Source organism: Salvia hispanica, chromosome 3, assembly GCF_023119035.1.
Source record: "Salvia hispanica cultivar TCC Black 2014 chromosome 3, UniMelb_Shisp_WGS_1.0, whole genome shotgun sequence".
NCBI classification, from domain to species: domain Eukaryota; kingdom Viridiplantae; phylum Streptophyta; class Magnoliopsida; order Lamiales; family Lamiaceae; genus Salvia; species Salvia hispanica.
This window is the reverse complement of record NC_062967.1, coordinates 42,963,604-42,984,359: the sequence shown is the minus strand read 5'-3', so window position 1 is coordinate 42,984,359 and position 20,756 is coordinate 42,963,604. Positions and strand designations below refer to the sequence as shown.

At 33.2% G+C, this 20,756-nt stretch overlaps 4 protein-coding genes across 4 annotated transcripts; 2 read left to right on the top strand and 2 right to left on the bottom strand.

Moving 5' to 3' along the window:
- The first annotated feature begins 605 nt into the window (after positions 1-605).
- On the top strand, positions 606-1,892 carry LOC125209013 (protein LURP-one-related 17-like). Its single transcript, XM_048108583.1, has 2 exons — positions 606-884; positions 1,468-1,892. The coding sequence occupies exons 1-2, from the start codon at positions 630-632 to the stop codon at positions 1,834-1,836; spliced, it is 624 nt and encodes a 207-aa protein (XP_047964540.1). The 5' UTR covers positions 606-629; the 3' UTR covers positions 1,837-1,892.
- A 1,297-nt stretch (positions 1,893-3,189) lies between these two features.
- LOC125215799 lies at positions 3,190-6,579 on the top strand. The gene is made up of 6 exons (XM_048117350.1): positions 3,190-3,255; positions 4,123-4,565; positions 4,958-5,256; positions 5,335-5,382; positions 5,533-5,960; positions 6,051-6,579. The coding sequence occupies exons 2-6, from the start codon at positions 4,306-4,308 to the stop codon at positions 6,312-6,314; spliced, it is 1,299 nt and encodes a 432-aa protein (XP_047973307.1). The 5' UTR covers positions 3,190-3,255; positions 4,123-4,305; the 3' UTR covers positions 6,315-6,579.
- A 999-nt stretch (positions 6,580-7,578) lies between these two features.
- Positions 7,579-8,612, bottom strand: LOC125216843 (probable WRKY transcription factor 43). Its single transcript, XM_048118619.1, has 2 exons — positions 8,187-8,612; positions 7,579-7,860 (listed from the first exon to the last, which is right to left on the bottom strand). The coding sequence occupies exons 1-2, from the start codon at positions 8,540-8,542 to the stop codon at positions 7,683-7,685; spliced, it is 534 nt and encodes a 177-aa protein (XP_047974576.1). The 5' UTR covers positions 8,543-8,612; the 3' UTR covers positions 7,579-7,682.
- Positions 8,613-13,656: 5,044 nt separating this feature from the next.
- On the bottom strand, positions 13,657-14,847 carry LOC125216250 (WRKY transcription factor 22-like). The gene is made up of 3 exons (XM_048117907.1): positions 14,420-14,847; positions 14,243-14,356; positions 13,657-14,156 (listed from the first exon to the last, which is right to left on the bottom strand). The coding sequence occupies exons 1-3, from the start codon at positions 14,758-14,760 to the stop codon at positions 13,802-13,804; spliced, it is 810 nt and encodes a 269-aa protein (XP_047973864.1). The 5' UTR covers positions 14,761-14,847; the 3' UTR covers positions 13,657-13,801.
- Between the last annotated feature and the right edge of the window lie 5,909 nt (positions 14,848-20,756).

Sequence of the window (20,756 nt, the reverse complement as noted above, 5' to 3'; positions counted from 1 at the left end):
GTGAATGAGTTAGTGGAAAGTGGAGTCCCTTTACCAAAAATGAAAAAAGTAAATGTGGAAATTATTTTACTGACGGACCAAAATAGCAAATATGGATATTATTTCGTGATGGACGGAAGGAGTATGCTGGAATTTTTTAGCCGTTAACCTTACTTAAAAGTTCAAATATTGCATGTGTAATAATACTTTCTACGTCTCACAATAGATGTCACATTTCTTTTTATAAAAAAATTTTCTTTCTTATTAATATAAATATATTATTTTCTCTTTCCAATTGATATACAAAACAATTTCTCCCAAAGTTTTATGTCAATCATCAAATGTGAGCTATTATTGGACGGATGGAGTACGTACTACTACCAAACTTCTAGAGGGAAGGAGAAGGGAATTTTTTATACCTTTTGTCTAATTAAATTTTACTATTACCTATTTAGATTCAATGAAAGCTTTAAAAGAATTTGATTCAATGAAAGAATTCCAAGGGTGCACACGTCAAAGGTGTTGGCCCCAAAACAGTAGAAAGCATAAATGTATCTTTTCACTTTCTAGCCTTTTATATATATACACATAGAAATCAAACTCGTTGTCTCACTTCCACACAATCACACAGAGACAGATAACAAAAAAAGATGATGTTCTTATCGAAATCCAAATCAAGAACAGTTCACCACTATCACGATGAGAGTGGAGACGACGGTGAACGTGAAGCATCCACTTCTTTAACAGTTTGGACAAAATCGCTCGTTTACAGCTGCAGCGGCTTCACCGTCATCCGCTCCGACGGCGGTTTGGCCTATCGGGTCGACAACTACACCAATCGACCTGATCAAACCATCCTCATGGACGGCTCCGGCAATCCCATTTTCACCATCTGCCGTCGCAAGGTATTAATCTTGCTGCATATGTAAAATTGTACACCCTCGGTTTTCCAATAATTGTCCATTTTGATTTTGGCACGAATCTAAAGAAAAGTGAGTTGAAAAAATTAGTGGAATATAATTTTCACTTTTATATTACTAGTTTTATGGAGTTTTAAAATATGAGTGGAATGGTTTAGCGGACTATGAATACTACTTAATTACTCCCTCCGTCCCCGATTAAGAGTCATACTTTTCCATTTCGGTTCGTCCCCAATTAAGAGTCACACTTCATTTTTATCATAAATAGTAAGTAGGTCTCACATTCCATTAACTCAATTCACTCACATTTTACTATAAAACTAATATAAAAAGGGTCACACATTCACTAACTTTTTCAATCAACTTTTCTTTTACATTTCTTAAAACTCGTGCTCGGTCAAAGTGTGATTCTTAATCGGGGACGGAGGGAGTACTATTTATGGTACAAGAGGAAAATGGACAATTAATAGGGCACAGTAAAAAATGACAAAAGTGAACAATTAATGGATAAAGGGAATAGTTTTATATTTAATTAAGTTGTAAATAGTTTGATTTTGATAATCTGCAGAAGCTAAGGCTGTTGGATTACTGGCTTGTCTACGAAGGAGAATTTGACATGAAATCATCGCAGAAGCCTATGTTTTGTGTGAGGAAAAATATGAGGCTGAGGCAAACAAAAATGGATGATGTGGTAGCCTATGTATATTGTGGGATTTTGGAAAATAGATGCATGTATGTGGTCGAAGGATCCTTTACGCATAGATCGTGTAAGATTTTGGATGAATCGAGGAGGGTTGTTGCAGAGATTAAGAAGAAAGAAGCCATGCCAAAAGGTGCATCATTTGGTTTAGAGGTGTTTCATTTAATCATTACGGCAGGTTTCCATTGCAAATTTGCCATGGCTATTGTTTTATTACTTGACCAGATGTACTCCTAAATAGTGCTCATGTGCAAAATCAATGATAAATATATATTGTTGGATTGGGTGGATTCGATTCGGTATAGTTTAGTTTCGAGGATTGAGTTGTGAAATTCAATCTCATGAATAAAAAATAAAGTACATAGACGTTAATAATGAGAAATAATAATTCGAACTGCACCTTCTATTACAAAGTTAATCTCTGAGTAACCAAACGTCTGCATAGAGTACTTATAGAATGTTGGTGCAATTATAGTTAATAAGATACATAATACATCCTTAATTGCAGTTTAACATTGTAAGCAAGCCTAATACCTGCACAAGATTTGACACTAACTTCATTTGCTGCAGAAGTGTATTATGTATACATTGAACAATTATTGTAGATTTGTCGTTGATCCTATACATGTAGCCGACTTCGCTTGACTATATTACTGCAGGTTTTGTCGTTTATTAACTCTAACATAGAATTCGATAATATATATGCATGATCCCATTAATTATTGTAGGCGTACGTGTGTTATGTCCGAAGATATGAGTTGAGATTCATTTTTCATTAACACATTTTTCTTTCTTACTAAATTTTGCATTAGAATTTGTGTTATTTTAAAAGTTTTTATTTTTAAGATTAGAATTTGTGTTATTTCAAAAGTTTTTATTTTTAAGAGGCGGAGGGAGTATTTTGTTGCAACTATAAACAATAAATGTGAGAAAATTGGTATTTGAGGAAGCCTGGTGTACTATGTTATGAGTTTGAGACATTTTTATTTTTATTTCATTTTCTATGATTGTTTTACTACATCGATTCTTATTTTCCATTTCCGTTTCTCGACACCATCGATTCTTTTGACGCTGGCATTTCATTTCTCCCAACAGTCATTGTATCTATTCTATTTTTTAATCAACAATTCTCTAATTCATTTTCTATCATTACTTATCTATAATCTCTCTCATAAAAATCCTATTGTTAATGCTGCAATTGTCTTTGCCTGCTTACATCGAAAAATATCTCAAATTATGAATTGTAGTTTGGGCCTCTAATATTTTAATTCATGGTTTCACCTCGGCCCATATCTATCTAGGTCTTAAATTTTGATAAAGCTAGAAAAAATCCAATTTTTTAGTTTTAAATTTGTCATTCTACGCCATCACCACTCACTAAATTCCGTTGTGTAATTGGTTCTTGTAAGGAAAAAATTCAAAAAATTTAACTGGGGTAAAAGCGCAACAGTGACTCTATGCCGGAATGGAAAAAGCGCGGAAATGCATTAAGTTGCTACTATACTTAGGTCACAGCCTCACAATCATATCATAACATAAAAATAATAATAATAAATGAAAAACTATATAAACTCAGACTATGAAATCACAAAAAACGTAAAGTTGTTAGTCTGCACACTCAAAAACATTCGCCGCCAACCTCTATTCTTTGCTGTGGTACATTTGCATCTCTTCCCCCTTTTCATGATGCATGATTATATCTATGCACTGAAACTTCTGTTTTAGTTTTTATTGTTTCCTTGTGACTGAGCAAAAGTGTTTTTTTTTCTTGTTTAATTATGATTCTTGAAGCTGATGGGAATTTGGATCTATCTTCTGTAGTTGTTGGTTGTGTTATTGTGTTACTTCTTCGGCTTGTATTTAAGTATTGGTCTCTTTTGTCACTTCAGTAAGCTTTTTTAAAGTTTTGTTTACTGTTTTCTTATGATTAGCAAGAACTTGTTTAATTGGTTTAATTAATACTGTGATTGTGTTTCTTGTAGTGGGAACTAGGAAGGTTTTTGGATGATAATTTGGGTGTCTTTTGAGTTTGCTTGTTTTTCCGTATAATTTGTGTAGTTTTGCTGAGCTGAAACTTGATAATTAGCTGAGTATATGGTTTGGTTTTAGTAATTCAGACGTTTATAATTAGATGGGATTGTGGATTGTTTGAATTGGTGATTAACCTTTCAATTTGCTAAAATCTTTTGATTTTTTGGTTTGATATGTGCTGTACTCATGGATATAGGTATTGTTTTATTAGTTTAGGTAATAAATCTTGAAGGTAAGTAGAATTGTAGGTCATCACATTGTATTTCCTTTATTTGTTCTTAGACTTCTAGGTTGAAAATGAGTAGTCATCAACATGTCATGAATCATGATGGTGATTTCTCTATTCCTACTTGTGTTTTTCAAATAATCTGGATGTCTTTGAGCCTGATTCTCCATTGAGAACAGCTCTGATGCTCTAAAACTTCTGCACGTACAAAACAAATTCATGTAGCGACTGAATTATTGTCTTCATGATTTTTGGTGTAATTATAGAGGAAGAGACAACCGAACAAGCTGGATAGTAAATCGCGTAGTTCCATTTTAAACAATCCATGGAGATGAACTTTGACGGAGCTGATTTTGTGATAATGTTCAAAACGTTCAGACACCAGTTGAAGAGCTTGGTGAGAATTGCCTGAACTGCACAAGTATAGGAGCATCTATCGAGTGCAGAAAATGTTGGTTGAGGGTTACGAATCTTTGAAAGCTGCAGACAATGTTTCAGTTGACATACTTGAAGTTTCACGAAGCAGGGATCTCAAGGTGGAGGCCAAAGAGGACCCTGATGCCACTGAGAATTCTAGCTCATTTGCTGACACATTTTCTGGAGATGAAAATGCTTCTAGTTTTAGCGATACTGAAGTCGAATCACACTTCATTCCTGACATTGGTTTGGACCCTACATTTGACGGATTTGGCAGCGTCTTCCCAATAAGGTTTGGTTTGGTTTTCCTTTGGATATCATTCAGTATGAACTTTTATTGCTATCACACGCATTTATCTTCTTCTTCTATAAGAGAATCAAAAATAACCGTGGCAGTTGAGCAGATTTAGCTCGTTTTATTTGTGTTCTGGTAATGCCTATGTCTAACTAAGCGTATGACAGTCTCAATTATGTAGAAAAAGATTTTTACTGCATTAGTCGAAAAGCTGTTGTACCTAGCTTGTTATGCACTTTATAATGTGAATCATGTTATTATCTTAGTATGGTTAGTTTCCTGCTGCGGTGACTGGTGATCGCGTTTAGATTTTGATTTGCGTGCATTGCAAGAACAAGTTTGTGAGCAGTTATAGTGACCTTATCTCTTCAACAAACTTATTTTCTCAGGAAGAAAAAATTGACTGCTCACTGGAGAAACTTCATACATCCTCTAATGTGGCGATGCAAATGGACAGAGCTGAGGATAAAGCAATTAGAGTCACAAGCATCGAAATATGCCAGACAGGACAGCGGGAAACATATGGCGCAAGATAAAACAACTGTGGAGCAGTTTGGATCGAACTCTCTGCCAATTTCAATTCAAAGTCATAGAAATAGGCTCATGAAGAGGAGGAAAAGAAGAAGAGTGGAGAATACAAGTGATATTGCATCATACATGTCAAATCATATCATTTTCTCTGATCGAGGTTCGATCTTCTTTCTTCTGCTATGTTATTATAATTTTTCACTACAACTAAACCATTCAACCGTTGGTCTTACTGCAGAAAATAAGAGACATGATCTGGATGGAGTTCCTACATGGGAGAATAGTGGTAATTCAGCGTTGATCGAGTCCCAAACGAGCTAACAATATCTGTTTTCTTAATATATATATCTACATCTGGCTATTGAGGTTATGTCAAATTGCATTTACATTCTATACTTGTATGTTTTCTTAGTTGCTTCTTGGTTTCTATATGCAGGCAACCGTGATGAGTTTGGCCTTAACGGTGATTATTCAATTCATGAAGAAGATGATAATCTTCTACATCATATGCTCAGGAAAATCGAGCTTGTGCATTCCCGGGTTCAGAAGTTGAGGAATCAACTTGATGTAGTTTTGATAAACAATGCTAGCAGGTTTTCTTCCTCGGAGGATTTGAGCCAGCTCGTGGGAGGTGACATACATAGCCCTACATTCTCTGCTTGCAACGGAGATGCAGGCCTCTATGCATCATCTCCGTATATAGGGGACTATGATATCGAGGATTTTGATTTACTCGACTGCGAAGAAGTTTCTAGTTTTGGAGAGCCTTTTTCGATTCCTGATATCATTGAAAGCAGTGTTGGCCTTCTGTACTCGGCAGATGTCACGCAGCATCAAAACCAAATCGGAGACTCATCAGAAAAGGTAAGACATAATGCAATCTTCCCCTTGACCTCGTTCATTTATCGAGCATAGTTTGTAAGATGAGGAGATACTCTGTTTGTCTCATTTCAGATTGTGGACAACATCCTCATACAAAACGAGGCCGCTGAAGTTGAGGGCGCCAACCAATTCGCTGACAAGGCTCAAGACGTGGAACACAGTGGAGAGGAAGAGAGCAATAACAAGGCCTCCATTTTGGGTGATGTGGAGGCAAACACCTTGAAGCCGAGTATAACCTCGCAGATACACTTCCCGAAGAATAAGAGGAAGCGGGGAGAGCGCAAAGCTGCTTCTGGGAATTGGAGTCGCCAATGGCCCGCTGAACCTTGCAGCTAACGAGAAACAGCACAGTTATTAGAGCCTCGATTATCTCTACTCTGCTCCAGAAGGATTGTTTTTTACGATGCAGGCGCGCTTCAAATGGCCTAATGAGGCTTCTTTCATTAATTACTAGCCTTGTTTTCTTATTCATTGGGTTCTTTGAGCCATGTTTTTAGTTCAGTTTAGGAAATGCAGCAAAATGCTGCAATGTATTTTTGTATCTGCAGTCTTCAAATCACTGCTGGATTCCAGTATTGTTGTTTCATTTGATGGCTTCAAATCCTTAATTGTCATCTACAAGTTTAATATATATCAACCCACAGATTCAACTTGTGTCCGATAATTTGTTCGACTTCAAATATTTTTGCCACACTACTTGTGCATGTCATATAGTACTATTACATATATATTCACCAGGTTGGATGAAACATATTCGAGGTTGAAAATTAAAATAATCTTTAGTCTCAATCGCAAATCGAAAAATAAATCTACCCACTTGGTGTATAGGTTATATAAACGAATTATTAGCATGGCTAGATATAATAATTAAGCTAAATAATACGCTGCCTACAATATCACTATTTTTCTACATCTATTAAGAGCAATTGACTTTTGATCAAATCATATTCGAACTATGTGAATCAACTATTGAATTAATCTACGAATATTGAAATTATCGCAAAGTTGATGTCGACTAACAAACAATTATTAACGGTCCATTTGGTATCATAGAATTGGAATTTTATAAAATTAAATTTTAAAAGAATTCTAATCATTTATTTAATAGAATTAATTATATGTGAAATCGATATGAATTTGTAATGTTATTCTTATTTATTTGTTTAGTCTGTCAAAAAATCAAACAAAATTTGACATTGATTTTCGCTGATTTTTTTAATAAATAAATTATATATATAAATTATATATCCTGCATTATTTTTAGAGGCAAATTGTCAAATAAATAATAAAAGATGTAAAATTCTACTAGTAGTTTATTTCACTCATTTCGAAACTGAAAAATAAATCACGAAGTTTGAGATTTTCGAAATTATCCCATCTTTCCTTTTTCCGGCGAATCACATCCGAATATTAATTTGCAGCCCCAACTTTATTTTATTTTTTGTATGTTCTGAAATTGTTTACTTATAGATAGGAACAACAAAGACACTATCAAATTTATAACCAATTTTTGGTTGTTACAGAACAAGATTGGTTCAATCGATGCTTGAGATTTGTAAACCATAACAAGATTATAAAAAAAAAAACAATTCATTTTTCTTGTAAGTAAACAGAAGTGAATATATTCTGAAGTTGAAAGGAAGTAAGATAGATACATAAAGTCAGGTGCAGTATGTCATTGATTTCTATACAGTTGTGTGTTATTCAGAATGTTGAGAGGAACTGAAGCTGTTTGAGCAGAGGGCTCAACGTTTCCATTAGCTTCTCGCAGGGATGGTTGTGAATTCCTTCATACGTTGTCACCACCACACTGTTGTCTTTCGAAAGCCTCTGTATCTGTTTCTTCACATTGCACGTATGATGCGTGCACCGGTAGTAGCTCCTTCCCCATCATATACAGATACAAATTATCAACCATCAAATAATCATATTGAACTGAATAGCTAGGTAAGCATGCATAATTTAATCTATTTTGAGTTGATATTTATAGTCATGTTTAAGTTGAATTTAATAACTATATGTCTATTTGTATATATCTTAGTTTCGTTAGTATTGTTTCATCTACTTTCCATACATATAATTTTTACAATTAGAAAAGTTTTTAATTTATTGTCGTTCACCTTCCTTAAAGTTGATAACCAGTTTTTTGACTAACCAATTTATTGTAAGTACATTGAAATAAATAAATAAATAAATAACAAAATATACCTTGGATGAACACTATTTTTGACAGATTTCTGTCCATATTTTCTCCATTTGAAGCCATCATCAAGAATGTCTTCTTCACTTCTTGTATGAAACGCCACTCTCTGCGGTATGCTCTTCTTTTTCTTCCCAAATTTCGATTTACTTCTGATACCGCTTTGATCTACTTCCCTCGAAGCCATTGAGCTGGGGTTCTGTTCGATCGACCCGGATGACAAAAGGCTAGCCAAATCCATCTGATCAGAAGAAGATGCAAAATTAGGGTTTTGCATAGATTGTTCTAGAACATTCGTAGACGAACCACTCAACGGGAACGCTGGCGACGAGGTAAAGTAGTAGGGGAAGTTTCCGCCTTCCATGCAAACTTAATATGGGGCTAAAGGAAAAATTTTCTTGAAAATATTGAATCTAGATTAATGGATCCCACATTATATTTATAGAGGGTTAGGTGGGAAAATTATTTGGATAAAGAGATTATATCCATAAAAAGAAAAGGAGGGGAGAAATGAATCATGATTCTAAGTGTGGGGGAAATTAAAGGCCTTGTTAATTTGGCTTGTAATATTTGAGAAAGCCAACCATAATTCACCTAACTAAAAGATGATCTGTTCAACCTCCTCAAAGTAGACGTGTCGAAGTGGATATAATGTTAAAAGTGTCACAAGTAATGTAGGAATAATTAGGGTCAAAAAGGGGTGTTAGAAAAGTACAAATGGATTAATTAGAGTGTTGTTAGGCAACTACCCTAGAGTTAAGATCAAAATGCAGATATATTTTGTTGTTAGGGTTGTTCGGAAATTGATGGATCTAAAACTTCTTAGCGGCATAACCATATTCAAGACTTTGTCAACCATATATATGTATATATAAATAGAAACACACACACACACACATCTATCAAATATACACAAACACACGTTAATTTTCACAAACACACATACACGCGTCTATAAATTATGCTTATGTACATGCAACAAGTTTGTAGTGTAGTATTATACTACTCCAACATATACGTAATTTAAGATGTTTAATAGACCATCTGCATATGTCATGTACTACTATTTAATAGTGTATGTACACGAAATTTATAATTTTTTTAGTTTTTGGTTTAGATTAGTATTTTTCCTAACATATCATATTGTAATATTGGATAAATGTAAGGTGCAGGTGCGGGTGCGATTTGCATAAGATGTACATACGCCACTTGACGGAAAAAACTTGGACACGCGTATCGGGTGCGTTTAGGGTGCATTTTGGATTGGTTTTTACTTCTTTTCGGGAGTTCCTTTTGACTATTTTAATTGAAGTTTTCATTCTAGCATATACCACTATCTTCGTCGATCTATGTAATGAACGATACAAGTTTTAATGTAAAATTAGTGAAATAATAAAAAAAAATAAAAGTGATTATAATATAGGAACTGAGAGAAAAAAATAACAGTACTCCACTAACTTATTTTACCAAAAAATAGAAGCTGGGAATTAATTTTTTACACGGATCAAAATTAATGATAGTATGAGTTTTAATTTCTAAATTTATTTATTTTTATAAATTAGGTACAGTATAAAAAATATAGTAATTAACAAAAATTCTAATGCACATATCCTACCGTTTACCCCTGACACACATCACGTCACCCATGCAACATGCCATTCAATATAAGGAATCCTTAGATTGTGTATGACTTGGTGTTTTTGGAAGTACGTGATTTCAACTCATGTATATAAACTGTTTTTTTTAGAATAATCAGCAATTTTTTTTACCATTTCTCATGTTTTAGAAAGTGTTTTTACTTGGTTTATGATCCCCTATGAGCCATAAATTCTGCTGAGGTTGTTTAACTAAAACTTAGCACTTCATGGTTTGATGAGTCGTTGCAAGGATTTAGTCAAAGATTAATTTCTGACATATGCATATGGTCGATTAATTGCATTAATTTTGGGTAAATAATGATAGATATTTATGGGTTCCATCCTAAAATTAATTGGTGACAGGAGGAGGAGGAGTCCATGAGATTTATATAGTGATTTTAGTTCTCTTTGTACACCGATGTGGGATAGTTGTAATATATTTTTTCAATTTTAATTGTCAACACCCTCCCTCAAACCCTTCAAGGTGAACCTTGGAGGGGTTGGACTTTTTTCTAACCGATTGGATAACTGACCCATTTTTTTTTTCGATCGGTTGGACCATTTGGCCCAAATTTGAAGTCCAGATATACTGTCGGGTCAGTCATCTTTTCCAGTTTCGGCCCAGATATACTGCTGGGTCAGTTAAATTTGACCCACAGTCGGCGATCTGCTTTAATACCATGATAGAAATCCATAAGTTCCATCCTAAAAACAATTGGTGATAGGAGGAGAGACCCATGAGATTTATATAGTGATTTCAGTACATTCTCTTTGTACACCGATGTGGGATAGTTGTAGTATATTTTTTCAGTTTCAATTGCCAACAAATAATACTATCACCTCCATAAAAAATAGACTTATTTTTCATTTTTGATCGTCCATTAAAATTAGTTTCTATCTATTTATTGTAAAACTTTCTATCTAATACAATGTGTCTCATTTTATACTAACAAAATTTCAACATCTTCTTTAAATCTATATATCAATTTTGTATTAAAACTCATAATATCTGCTCCTAATACTCCATACGAACATTAATTATTAGCCTTTTCCTTTCTGGTTAATTATACCCCATATATTATTATTATAAGTATAACACAACACTAATTTAATTCATTAGATTAAAGAATGAATAAACAAGATTGCATATTTCGGATTCCATTACGTAACGTATCAATAAAAAAAAATCGTTAAGGATATTTTTATGCAATTAAGGATGCTAATTTGTGTTTCTAAATATACCAACAACGTTTCAAAAAGCATCCTTATCGTTAGTTTCCCAACTAAAATTAGATGACGCAAATGGAAGCGTTCTAAACAAGCAAAAGATTAAATTAATTTGTTCTTAATTTAAGGATATTTTCTTTTGCGTCCTAAATTGTTAATATTTTTTTTTTAATGTTAAAGCAAGTAATTGCTGTCTAAATTTTTGTATCCTTAATAAATACTCCTTCCGTCCTGGCTAAAATGACACATTTCTTGGCCGACACGAGATTTTAGGAGTTATTGATTAATGTGTTTAATTGGAGCATGAAAAGGTGGGTGTAAGTATTAGAATAGAGAGAGAAAGAAAGATGAATATTTAAATAGGAGTGAGAAAAAGTGGTTGAGTGTATTAATTGGACAGAGAAGGTTTCTAATAAAGGAAATATATCATCTTATTTGGAACAAACTAAAAAAGAAAACGTTTCATTTTAAAAGGAACTAAGGGAATAATACGTTTTTTTTAGTCTATAGATCTCCATTCCTGGGGTTTTCTTATCTAAACTTTTCTAACGAAATATTAAATTTGGGTGCTGCGGGATTTAAGGGGGTGATATCTCCACACTTGTATTTCTATGTTGTATACAATATGTCAAAGTTTGTATATACAATATGTCAAAATTTGGCTGATGCAGCCCTTTTCCTCTCGCATGATGCACGGAATATTAATACTCCGAAGAATGTTTACGCAATTGCAGTAATAATTTATCTCTGTCTTTTTTTGTCACGATATAAAATTAAAATTAAATTCAAGGGGTGCGGTCGAGTGACATGTGACTCATCCATACTTAGTCAAATGTAAGGGGATCGATCTCTACCTTTGGGTATGGAGCAACTTAAAATCTTTGGGCCAACAGTCCCACCTTCTAAGGTGCCTACAAATCAGCGTGAGAAATAATCACTGGATCAACCGATGGATATCCTTAGTCTAATAAAGAAAAAAAATAATTAAAAAATAATTTGAGAAATAATTTGATTTGTAGAAAACAGTTGGATCTTCTTCCAAAGATTAAAGCTTTTGCAACAAACACTACATCCTTCCAAAAAAAATAGTATTAGCAGTAAATTAATATAATGATCAGTTTAAATGTAAAAATTTATAAAATAAGATAAAGATAGAGATAGAGTGGTTAAACTATTACCAGTGGAAAATAAGACCCCACTGCATTAGATAGAAGACTTATTACAAATAAATAGGAATTAATTTTGAAGGACGGCTTGAAATGGAAAATAAGACTATTTTTCATGGACGACGGTATTATTTACACAAAATTAATGTTGTTATTAATTTTGGATAACATAATACTTTATAGCTAAAATGGGATGTGGTCTATCTAGCTTAGAGGTCCTAGTGAAAATTTAATTTATTTAAGTAGTAAATTTTGGTTCCTTTATTTGTACGATTTTTAATAACTGGAAAAAAGCATGCGGCAAAATGGGCCTGCCTATTTTTATTTTGGTGTGCGTTTTTGCTTCAGGTTGGTCCCATCTCCTAGCATACTCCAAATATATGTAGTTTTCACATTTTGAGGAAGATTCGGCAACCATTAAATTCATGTGAAGTATTTAATAAATTTTTTGTGATGGGGACGTGTGAGACTTAATTAGTTACCCAAATTTCAATTTTAGGCATTGTACTTTACTAGTGGCGGCAGTAACGTACGATTATATAGTGACCTCGTGCATTAGATAAGAAAATATAAATTAATTATCAATTAATGCAAATTTTTATTCATTTGCAATTTTAACATGTTTTTTACACAGTGTAATTATGCCATCATGCTTAATTTGTTCCAAAAATTAACACCTCGAATTTTTCTGCAAGAAGCGTGTCAATCCCCTCTATCGAACCCGGCTGGCCAAGGTCGGCCACAACGGCGTGCTTTTTTTTTTTTTTACACCAAAGACCTAATCCCAACACTCATACTGGTACAATTGTTGGAGGGACCGATTCAGGGACGGATCTAGCGCTAATCTAGAAGGTGCAGATGCCCCTGCTCATATTTCACTCTTTATATAACCTATTATAGAAATTTTTGTATTAATCTTTCACTAATTGCCCTTTCTTTAATTTTAAAATTTCTCCATGTATATTTTTTCCCCTCTTTGCTAAGAATTCTTGGCTCCATCCTGGGACTAATTTAAACGATGAATTGAATGACTCAATCGGATCACTCACACAGTATATAAAAGGTGCAGCTGCTTTTGTTGCCTAAAACAACCGTTCATACATATAATTCAATATAATGGGTCGTGTTTGGCCAAAAATTATGGAAAGAAATGAGGAAAAATACAGAAATGGATCCTTGTTAGGCATACTATTATACTGGCCATCAATTATTAAATCCTTATCACTAACTAGTTGTTTAATTACATCTGCAAAGTCGTGGGAGTTGTTAAATTACTACTATAGCATAAATGCATCACTTATTCAACATGTTTTGGTAAAAATTAAGGCGTCTGTGCCGCCATTTTTCCCCATTTTTCTCCCTTTTCAACAATGCATCTCATGATTCATACAATTACACTAATCATAAAAATGCATAGCTAATATTAGTAATTCCAAAATAAGCAAAAATAGCAGTAATAATGTTTGAATGATGCATGTAAAGATTAAAGTTTATAATTACATCCCCTTTCTCTTATACTGAAACCGTAACATACACAGCTGCATACATGTTAATATGCAAATATTTCAACCAATTATGTTTAATGAGCAAGTCCTACGCCCAGCTACAAGGCCTCGAACGAAATGGCTGCGCGAACTCATCAAACTCTTCTAGCCCGGAAAAGAAATCCTCGTTGAAAACAAAATCGTCGGAGCTGTGAGCCTTCTCCTCCACTTTGACCCTCGGCTTCATGTTCATTTCAGTTTGCTGCTGCAGCTGAGATTTCTCCGCTTGCTTGGGAGATGGGAACTTCTGCCTGACGGTGCCTGCTAAGGAATTCCGGCGCGTGGGTTGGCTGTGGCTGTGCTCCGCCGTGTAGGTGATTATGAACATCCCTGGGTCCGTACAGCTTTGCTCCACTTGTTTTCTTGCCAAACACCCCTTTGAACTGCTACATCTGTAATAGCTTCTGTTCCCACAATAAATGAACATAAATTTAAAGTCTGTGTCAAGATTAACCAGTATTCTATTAGGCCAACACACGCACACGCTCACCTTGGATAAGGCGATCCCTTGATGGGTTTTTGGCCGTATTTGCGCCAAGCCCACATGTCCGAAGACAGATTCTCAGCTGAAACTTGAATCACAACTCTCTTATGCTGATTCTTCCTGAAAATTCAAACAAAAATCATTATTTATTAATTAAAATACATCTATACAAGATTTACCGACCTTTTCTTGTACTTGGGCGTGTAAACGGGGTTGGCGCCAGCAACGGGGCTGGAGACCGACGACTGATCGGATTGGTCAGCATTTTGTGGCTGAGACTCGGCGGCCGTGTGATCGGGAAGAGAAGTTGCCGGATAAAACGGCTTGTAAAGCTCCTCAAGCTCGTCGCCGGACGAGCCCGGGAAGCTCTCGAAGATATCGGGAAAACTGGCGCGAAAATTATGATCGAATAATTGGTGATCGGAGGTCAAGAATGAATCTGGACCGTCCACTTCCATGTCGCCGATCATCCCGAACTCGCCGCTCGATCCTCGGACTATGGCCTGCAAACTCCAATCTTCCATGTTATATTGAACTCAATGGCTTAATTTCATTTGACTTTGTCAAATATATATAAAGTTTTGATTAGAGAAAAGAAATTTGAATTGGTGAATGAAGCTGCAAAATGGGGTGGCTTTGCCTTTATATATAATAAATAAAATGCTAGTAATTAATGGTGATGAAGCCCCCTCCTAGCAACTTCTTATTTTTCAATTTTGGATTTTTATATATTTGGATTGGGTTTGACTTTGGGTTAATGTCAAAGGGGGTGTGGCTCGATCACACGCTTTCATTGCGGCGCTCACAACCCTCGTTTTGAAATGAGTTCTCATTAGTGATTGTGATTAGGATTTGATGAGAAGGAATATTTGGAAAGTTGGACTGAAAAGTTGTTGAAATAAAAAGTTTAAAGGGGATATTCGAAAAGGATGTCATAGTTTTGTGAAACTAACTTTATTTGCTTGTGTCATCAACACGTTAGTATTACATACTCTTGACCTTGAAGAATTGGTATTTGGTTTTGGAACAAGGCTTTAGGTGGTCGGTTTCTTGTGATCATATTCCGAAACATTCGAGAACTATATTTCATCCGATGTGTGGACAGAAATTGTTTGGTATGGATATTTCGTTTGGAGGTGTTATCTTTGATATATTCCTTTCGTTCTTCATGTGTGTCCCATCGTGACTTAGCATAAATTTTAAGGAATATAGAAAAAAAGTGTATTAACAAAATTAGTGGAAAAGTATTAGTTTTATATATTAATATTATAATAAAATAGGAGTAAAATGAGTTAATAAAATGTGAGATTCATTACTAAAAATAACAAATATAAAATGGGACAATTTTTAAGAAATGGGACAAAATAGAAAATTGAGACACATAATAAAGGACGGAGGAGTATTTTTCATTTATATTACCAAATTAACATGGAATCTTAATGTGTTAACTGACAATATCTTGTTTTTCAGCCGAGTATTCTTTGTTAATTTTCTTATTTTATTTTTAAGTAATAAATTTCACTCTGCTTTAATTCAATTGACTTCAATTTTTATTATAAAATGAATATATAAAGATAGGTTCTATACCATGTGTTAATATTTTTCATTCATTTTTTTCTACTTATGTTAAGTCAAAATGAAACATGTATACCCTCCGTGCGCGAAATGGGGCTCTGTGTGAATTTTAAGAAATATAAAGAAAGGTGAGTGGAAAAAGTAAGTGGAATGTAGATCTCACATAATAGAATGTCAGAGTAATGAGTTAGTGGGAAGTGGAGTCCATTTACCAAAAATAAAAAAAAAAGGAAAGTGGACAATATTTCACGGATGGACCAAAAACAAAAGTGGATAACATTTCATGAACGCATGGAGTAATTGAGTACACAGGAAGTGAAAGCTGTCTTGAACGCATGGTCTAAATTAATACAGTAAAAAAAGCTGAGTGAAAAGAACCATTTTAAAGAAAGCTGTCTTGTTAAGATCGTTGTAGTGACGGAATATCTGTAACTATTAAGTGACTGACGCTATTCCATCACTATGCCGTTACTAGTTACTAAAGAAATCCACCACCGTCACTAATTCCCACACTAATTAGCATTTTTTTTGTGACATAGGCCGGAGCCCTATGTACTTGGTACTCCCTCCGTTCCTTCATAGTTAATTCACTTTTCCATCTTAGAAAATTCCTTTTTCCATATATGGGTAGTAATAATTAAGTCACTTTATTCACTTTTCTATTTATTTCTTTGCATTTTTCTTTCTCTTACTTTATCTACTTTTTTACCTACCCGCTTAACACACTAAATATTCACTTATTAAACTTCGTGCCAAAAAAAAGTTACTTAAAAGAAACGCATGGAGTACTACCTAGTACGTAGTCCACATGAAGGATTCGTCCCCAATAGTAAATACTCCATACATTTAGGCTAGAATTTGGACCATCTTTTATCCTAGTTTAATGGTCGCTAAACTATGCGTCTCGCAGCAAATGGTCCCTAAATTTTAAAATTATCATGGGTAGTCTTTGGTCTAAGGTGTAATCACATTTTTGTTACTTTTTCATTATTCATCACAATTTGGTACCAAAAATTCCCCCCAAGGCATAAAGGGCATTTTTTTGGACCTAGATATGATATTTTCTCTATTCTCTCTTTAGTATTGATTGGAAATTATATTTTCTTATAGTTTGAGTGCGTGAAATGATGTTTTTCACTTAATTTTTCAATCATGTCAGATTCTCTTTCAATCTCTTTCTCTTAAACTATTATAAAGTAGTAAAAAATTAAAACAAAAAATACTATGAAATTCTTATTATTATAAAAATTAAAATTATAAATTTAATTATCAAAATAATTTGTAGCTAAATTTATTTTTTCTTTTAATTTGATTATTTTTTAATCTTAAAATTTAATTTTTTTTAACTAACCCTAAATTTTTATTTTTTAATTAACCATAAATTTTTTATTTCTAATATTAAAAAAATAATTTAATCTCAATCAAAAAATAAATTTAGCTATAAATTATTTTGAGAAATAAATTATTTATGAATTTCATAGTTTTTCATATTATTTTTATTTTTATTTTTTACTTTCTAAAAATTTTAGAGAAAGAGATTCTGACATAAAGTGATTGAAAAGTGAAGTGAAAAATATCATTTCATGCACTCAAACTATAAGAATATATCATATCCAATATACTAAAGAGAGATAGAAAAAATATCATATCCTGTACCTAGATGTGAAATTCCAAAAATGTCCTCCATGCATTGTGGGCATTTTTTGTGCAAAATTATGATGAATTATGAAAAAGTACCATGAATGTAATTACACCTTAGTTCATGGACTACTCATGATATTTTTAAAGTTTAGGAGCCGTTTGCGTTCGAAACGGATAGTTAGGGTCCATTTGTGTAGTTCACTCTATTTTTCATATGAAGAAATCATGGTGGGTCTTCAAGCAAGGAATACAAGAAGAGATTCAGTAATACGACAATTCTACCTTCCAAGTTTTATGTGTTGGGATTAGATTGGATTATGCTTCCTACTCTCTCCGTCCCATAATAGATGTCACACTTTCCTTTTTAGTTTGTCTCTAAAAAATGTCATATTTTCATTTCTGGAAAAAGTACTCTCTCACAATAATAAAAACATTATATTTTCTCTCCATTTAACACAAAACAAAGCCTCATAAAATCTTTTGCCGTCCTACATGTGTGACATCTTTTGTGGGACGGAGGGAGTACTGTACTTTTGTTTAATTTATTTGTGTATAGATAACTAAAGTTCTAGTCTTCTAGAATCCTGAGACTAGAGATTAGTTTGCAATAATATTTGTTTTGATTTTATATTATATGTTCAAGCCATGTTTTATTACAATTATTCTTGTGCCATGGGTTACGAATTTATCGTTGATTCATGTGTTTATATGATGTGCACCGTTATTCAATAATGTGCACCATAATTCATCATAGAATTAATATAATTGATTCACAAAGTAGTCAATGAATTGTTTTATCACAATTTTCTTCCATTTTTGGTATGAGAAAATATTGCATCGCGATATCCCAAGGTAAATTTTAGGGTAATAATTAAAACATTATTTTATTGAGCAAATCGCATCTATACATATATAAAAAGAAGACAAAGAACAGTAATTAATGTATATCTTGTAGAAAGGGTTTGTTGTAGAAAGAATAGATTTGAATAACAATAAAAGTATTCCCTCCTTTCCATAATAAGAGTCATACTTTTACTATTTTGGTCTGTCCCACAATAAGAGTTATACTTCATTTTTGTCATAAATGATAAATAGGTCTTATATTCCACTAACTCACTTCATTTATATTTTATTATAAAATCAATATAAGTGGGTCTCATATTTCACTAACCTTTTCAGCTTAGTATTCTTTACATTTCTAAAAACTCATGCTCATAATAAGAGTGACTATTATTATGGGACGAATGAGAGTATAATCTATTTTCTATACAGTGAACACATTCAATTGAGGTATTAAAGTGTTAACTGACTAATTAACTGTGTAATTTTAGTCATGGTGCCATTAAACTGCATTATTCGAGTCTTGTCATAGCTTAATTAATCTGCCCTCTTTCCAAGGATATATTTTTTCCTTGCTATTTAATGCAAATATAGATATTTTGGAGCATAACATCAATATAACTGTACGGAGAATTATATACTTAGCTGCTGGGCAATGGACTTATGGTTAGGTAAACTAAAGTGAATATTAATATTATAATAGTATTAAATAATATAGTATGCCTAACGTGAAAAGGCTACAAGACTACCTATTATAAGTCCAAAAAGAAAATACAGTGTTCGATTGCGCGTGAATGGATTCATAGATCCCATACTGCTGTATTTCCAATATTGCTCATAAAATAAAATGTCTACATGTCTTTTAGTTTCCAAAATTGTCTCAATTCGTGAAATAAAATAAAATTATCTCTTAGGCAAGGATGGTACTGTACCTACTTTGCCCGTACTCTATTGCTAACTCCTCTTAATTATAACTAATAACTTAAAAAAAAATTATACTACAAGCTAGACGCGTACAAAACCTTCTATTTCTTCAATTTGTTAACGTTCTATTAGTAGTATTGTTTTAAATAACATACAGTAAATAGTTGGAATATAGAACATTGGATTGAAATATATTAAAAGTAAAATCTTAATATACTCACTCTGATTTTTAAAAATAGACAACATGTGTTATTTTAGAATGTCCCTCAAAAATAGATCAATTCTATTTAAGGAAATTTTTTCTCTTTAATGAGATGAGTTCTATCTTTCAGTAACAATACTCCAACTACTGTTTCTTTCTACCTATCTCTTACTTTACCAATTGTGTATTAAAATTTATGTTATTTCAAACATTGTCTATTTATAAGGATGGAGGTAGTATATGCTATAGATTTATGCATTTTAATTAAACATCACGATCCAGCCTCCACTAAAAAAATGGCTAACGACATTTTTAATGCAGTTAATGATGTTAATTTGTATTTGTAAATAATCTTTAAAAGTGTTTTCATTGTCAGTGTTCCAAAAAAAAGTTAAGACTAATTATGCCATACATATACAATGTCAGGATCATAATTTTCTAAGACAATTATTTATATGAGAATTAAGAACCACTTTGGTCCTTTAGATCGTAAAATAGATAGTTGATTTTCATGGCTTTAATATTAGATTATTGATTCATGAATATCAGCTGGGATAAAAATGAATTTTGCAATATACAAACTGATAGTATAATCTAATAATATTATAGTATTAAAGAGAATTAATATGTTCTGAGATGAAAATTTATATAGTTTGCATTGTAAATTGATATGTCATTGTTAATGTAAAAGTACGATAAAATTGTTATTGAAGAGAACCAATGTGTTTTGAGATGCAAATTGCTATGTTTATTGATATTAACGAATCAACAAACTGATATAATTCTCAATTCTCATTTTAGATATTGGTCTCATTTAATCACATCTCTATATTCTCATATTGATAAATGTTTCACACTTTCACCCATTTGTTGCAACTAGGCAGCCATAGATAGATCATAGATTGATTCACTTGGATTTTACATGATTTTAGAGGATAAATTTACTTGGATTTGATCGTATATTGTGTATTTTGAAATATAGTAATAGCTACTTCTCTATGATATTGGTATTTTGATCATTTTGTGAAGAATGTATAGAAAAAGGGTTGAAAATGAGCTTAAATGGCGAAAGGAGACAGCCGAGATGAAAAAGGACGAAACTGCAATACGCAGCTGGCGAACCACCAGCTTCGAAGATGCCCAACCTGGCGACTCGCCAGGACAACAGCCAAAAATCGCCGAGAGCAGCTGGCGATCCGCTAGCTTCACCATACAACGAACCTGGCGACCCGCCAGGTTTGGCCGACAGTTCAAAACAAGGAAATTTCGAGCCCTATTTAACCTAATATGCATGAGACGCCTCCTACACCATTCTACACGTCTTCTACCCCAAAAATA

Bases quoted from the DNA above. Each gene is read 5' to 3' on its own strand.
- LOC125216250 (XM_048117907.1), bottom strand. From the start codon at position 14,760: ATGGAAGATTGGAGTTTGCAGGCCATAGTCCGAGGATCGAGCGGCGAG. The intron at 14,357-14,419 runs GTCGGTAAATCT...TTGAATTTTCAG, and splicing joins ACGCCCAAGTACAAGAAAAG to GAAGAATCAGCATAAGAGAG. The intron at 14,157-14,242 runs GTGAGCGTGTGC...TTGTGGGAACAG, and splicing joins AAGGGATCGCCTTATCCAAG to AAGCTATTACAGATGTAGCA.
- LOC125209013 (XM_048108583.1), top strand. From the start codon at position 630: ATGATGTTCTTATCGAAATCCAAATCAAGAACAGTTCACCACTATCAC. The intron at 885-1,467 runs GTATTAATCTTG...GATAATCTGCAG, and splicing joins TCACCATCTGCCGTCGCAAG to AAGCTAAGGCTGTTGGATTA.
- LOC125216843 (XM_048118619.1), bottom strand. From the start codon at position 8,542: ATGGAAGGCGGAAACTTCCCCTACTACTTTACCTCGTCGCCAGCGTTC. The intron at 7,861-8,186 runs GTATATTTTGTT...ATGATGGGGAAG, and splicing joins AAAAATAGTGTTCATCCAAG to GAGCTACTACCGGTGCACGC.
- LOC125215799 (XM_048117350.1), top strand. From the start codon at position 4,306: ATGTTGGTTGAGGGTTACGAATCTTTGAAAGCTGCAGACAATGTTTCA. The intron at 4,566-4,957 runs GTTTGGTTTGGT...TTATTTTCTCAG, and splicing joins GGCAGCGTCTTCCCAATAAG to GAAGAAAAAATTGACTGCTC. The intron at 5,961-6,050 runs GTAAGACATAAT...GTCTCATTTCAG, and splicing joins TCGGAGACTCATCAGAAAAG to ATTGTGGACAACATCCTCAT.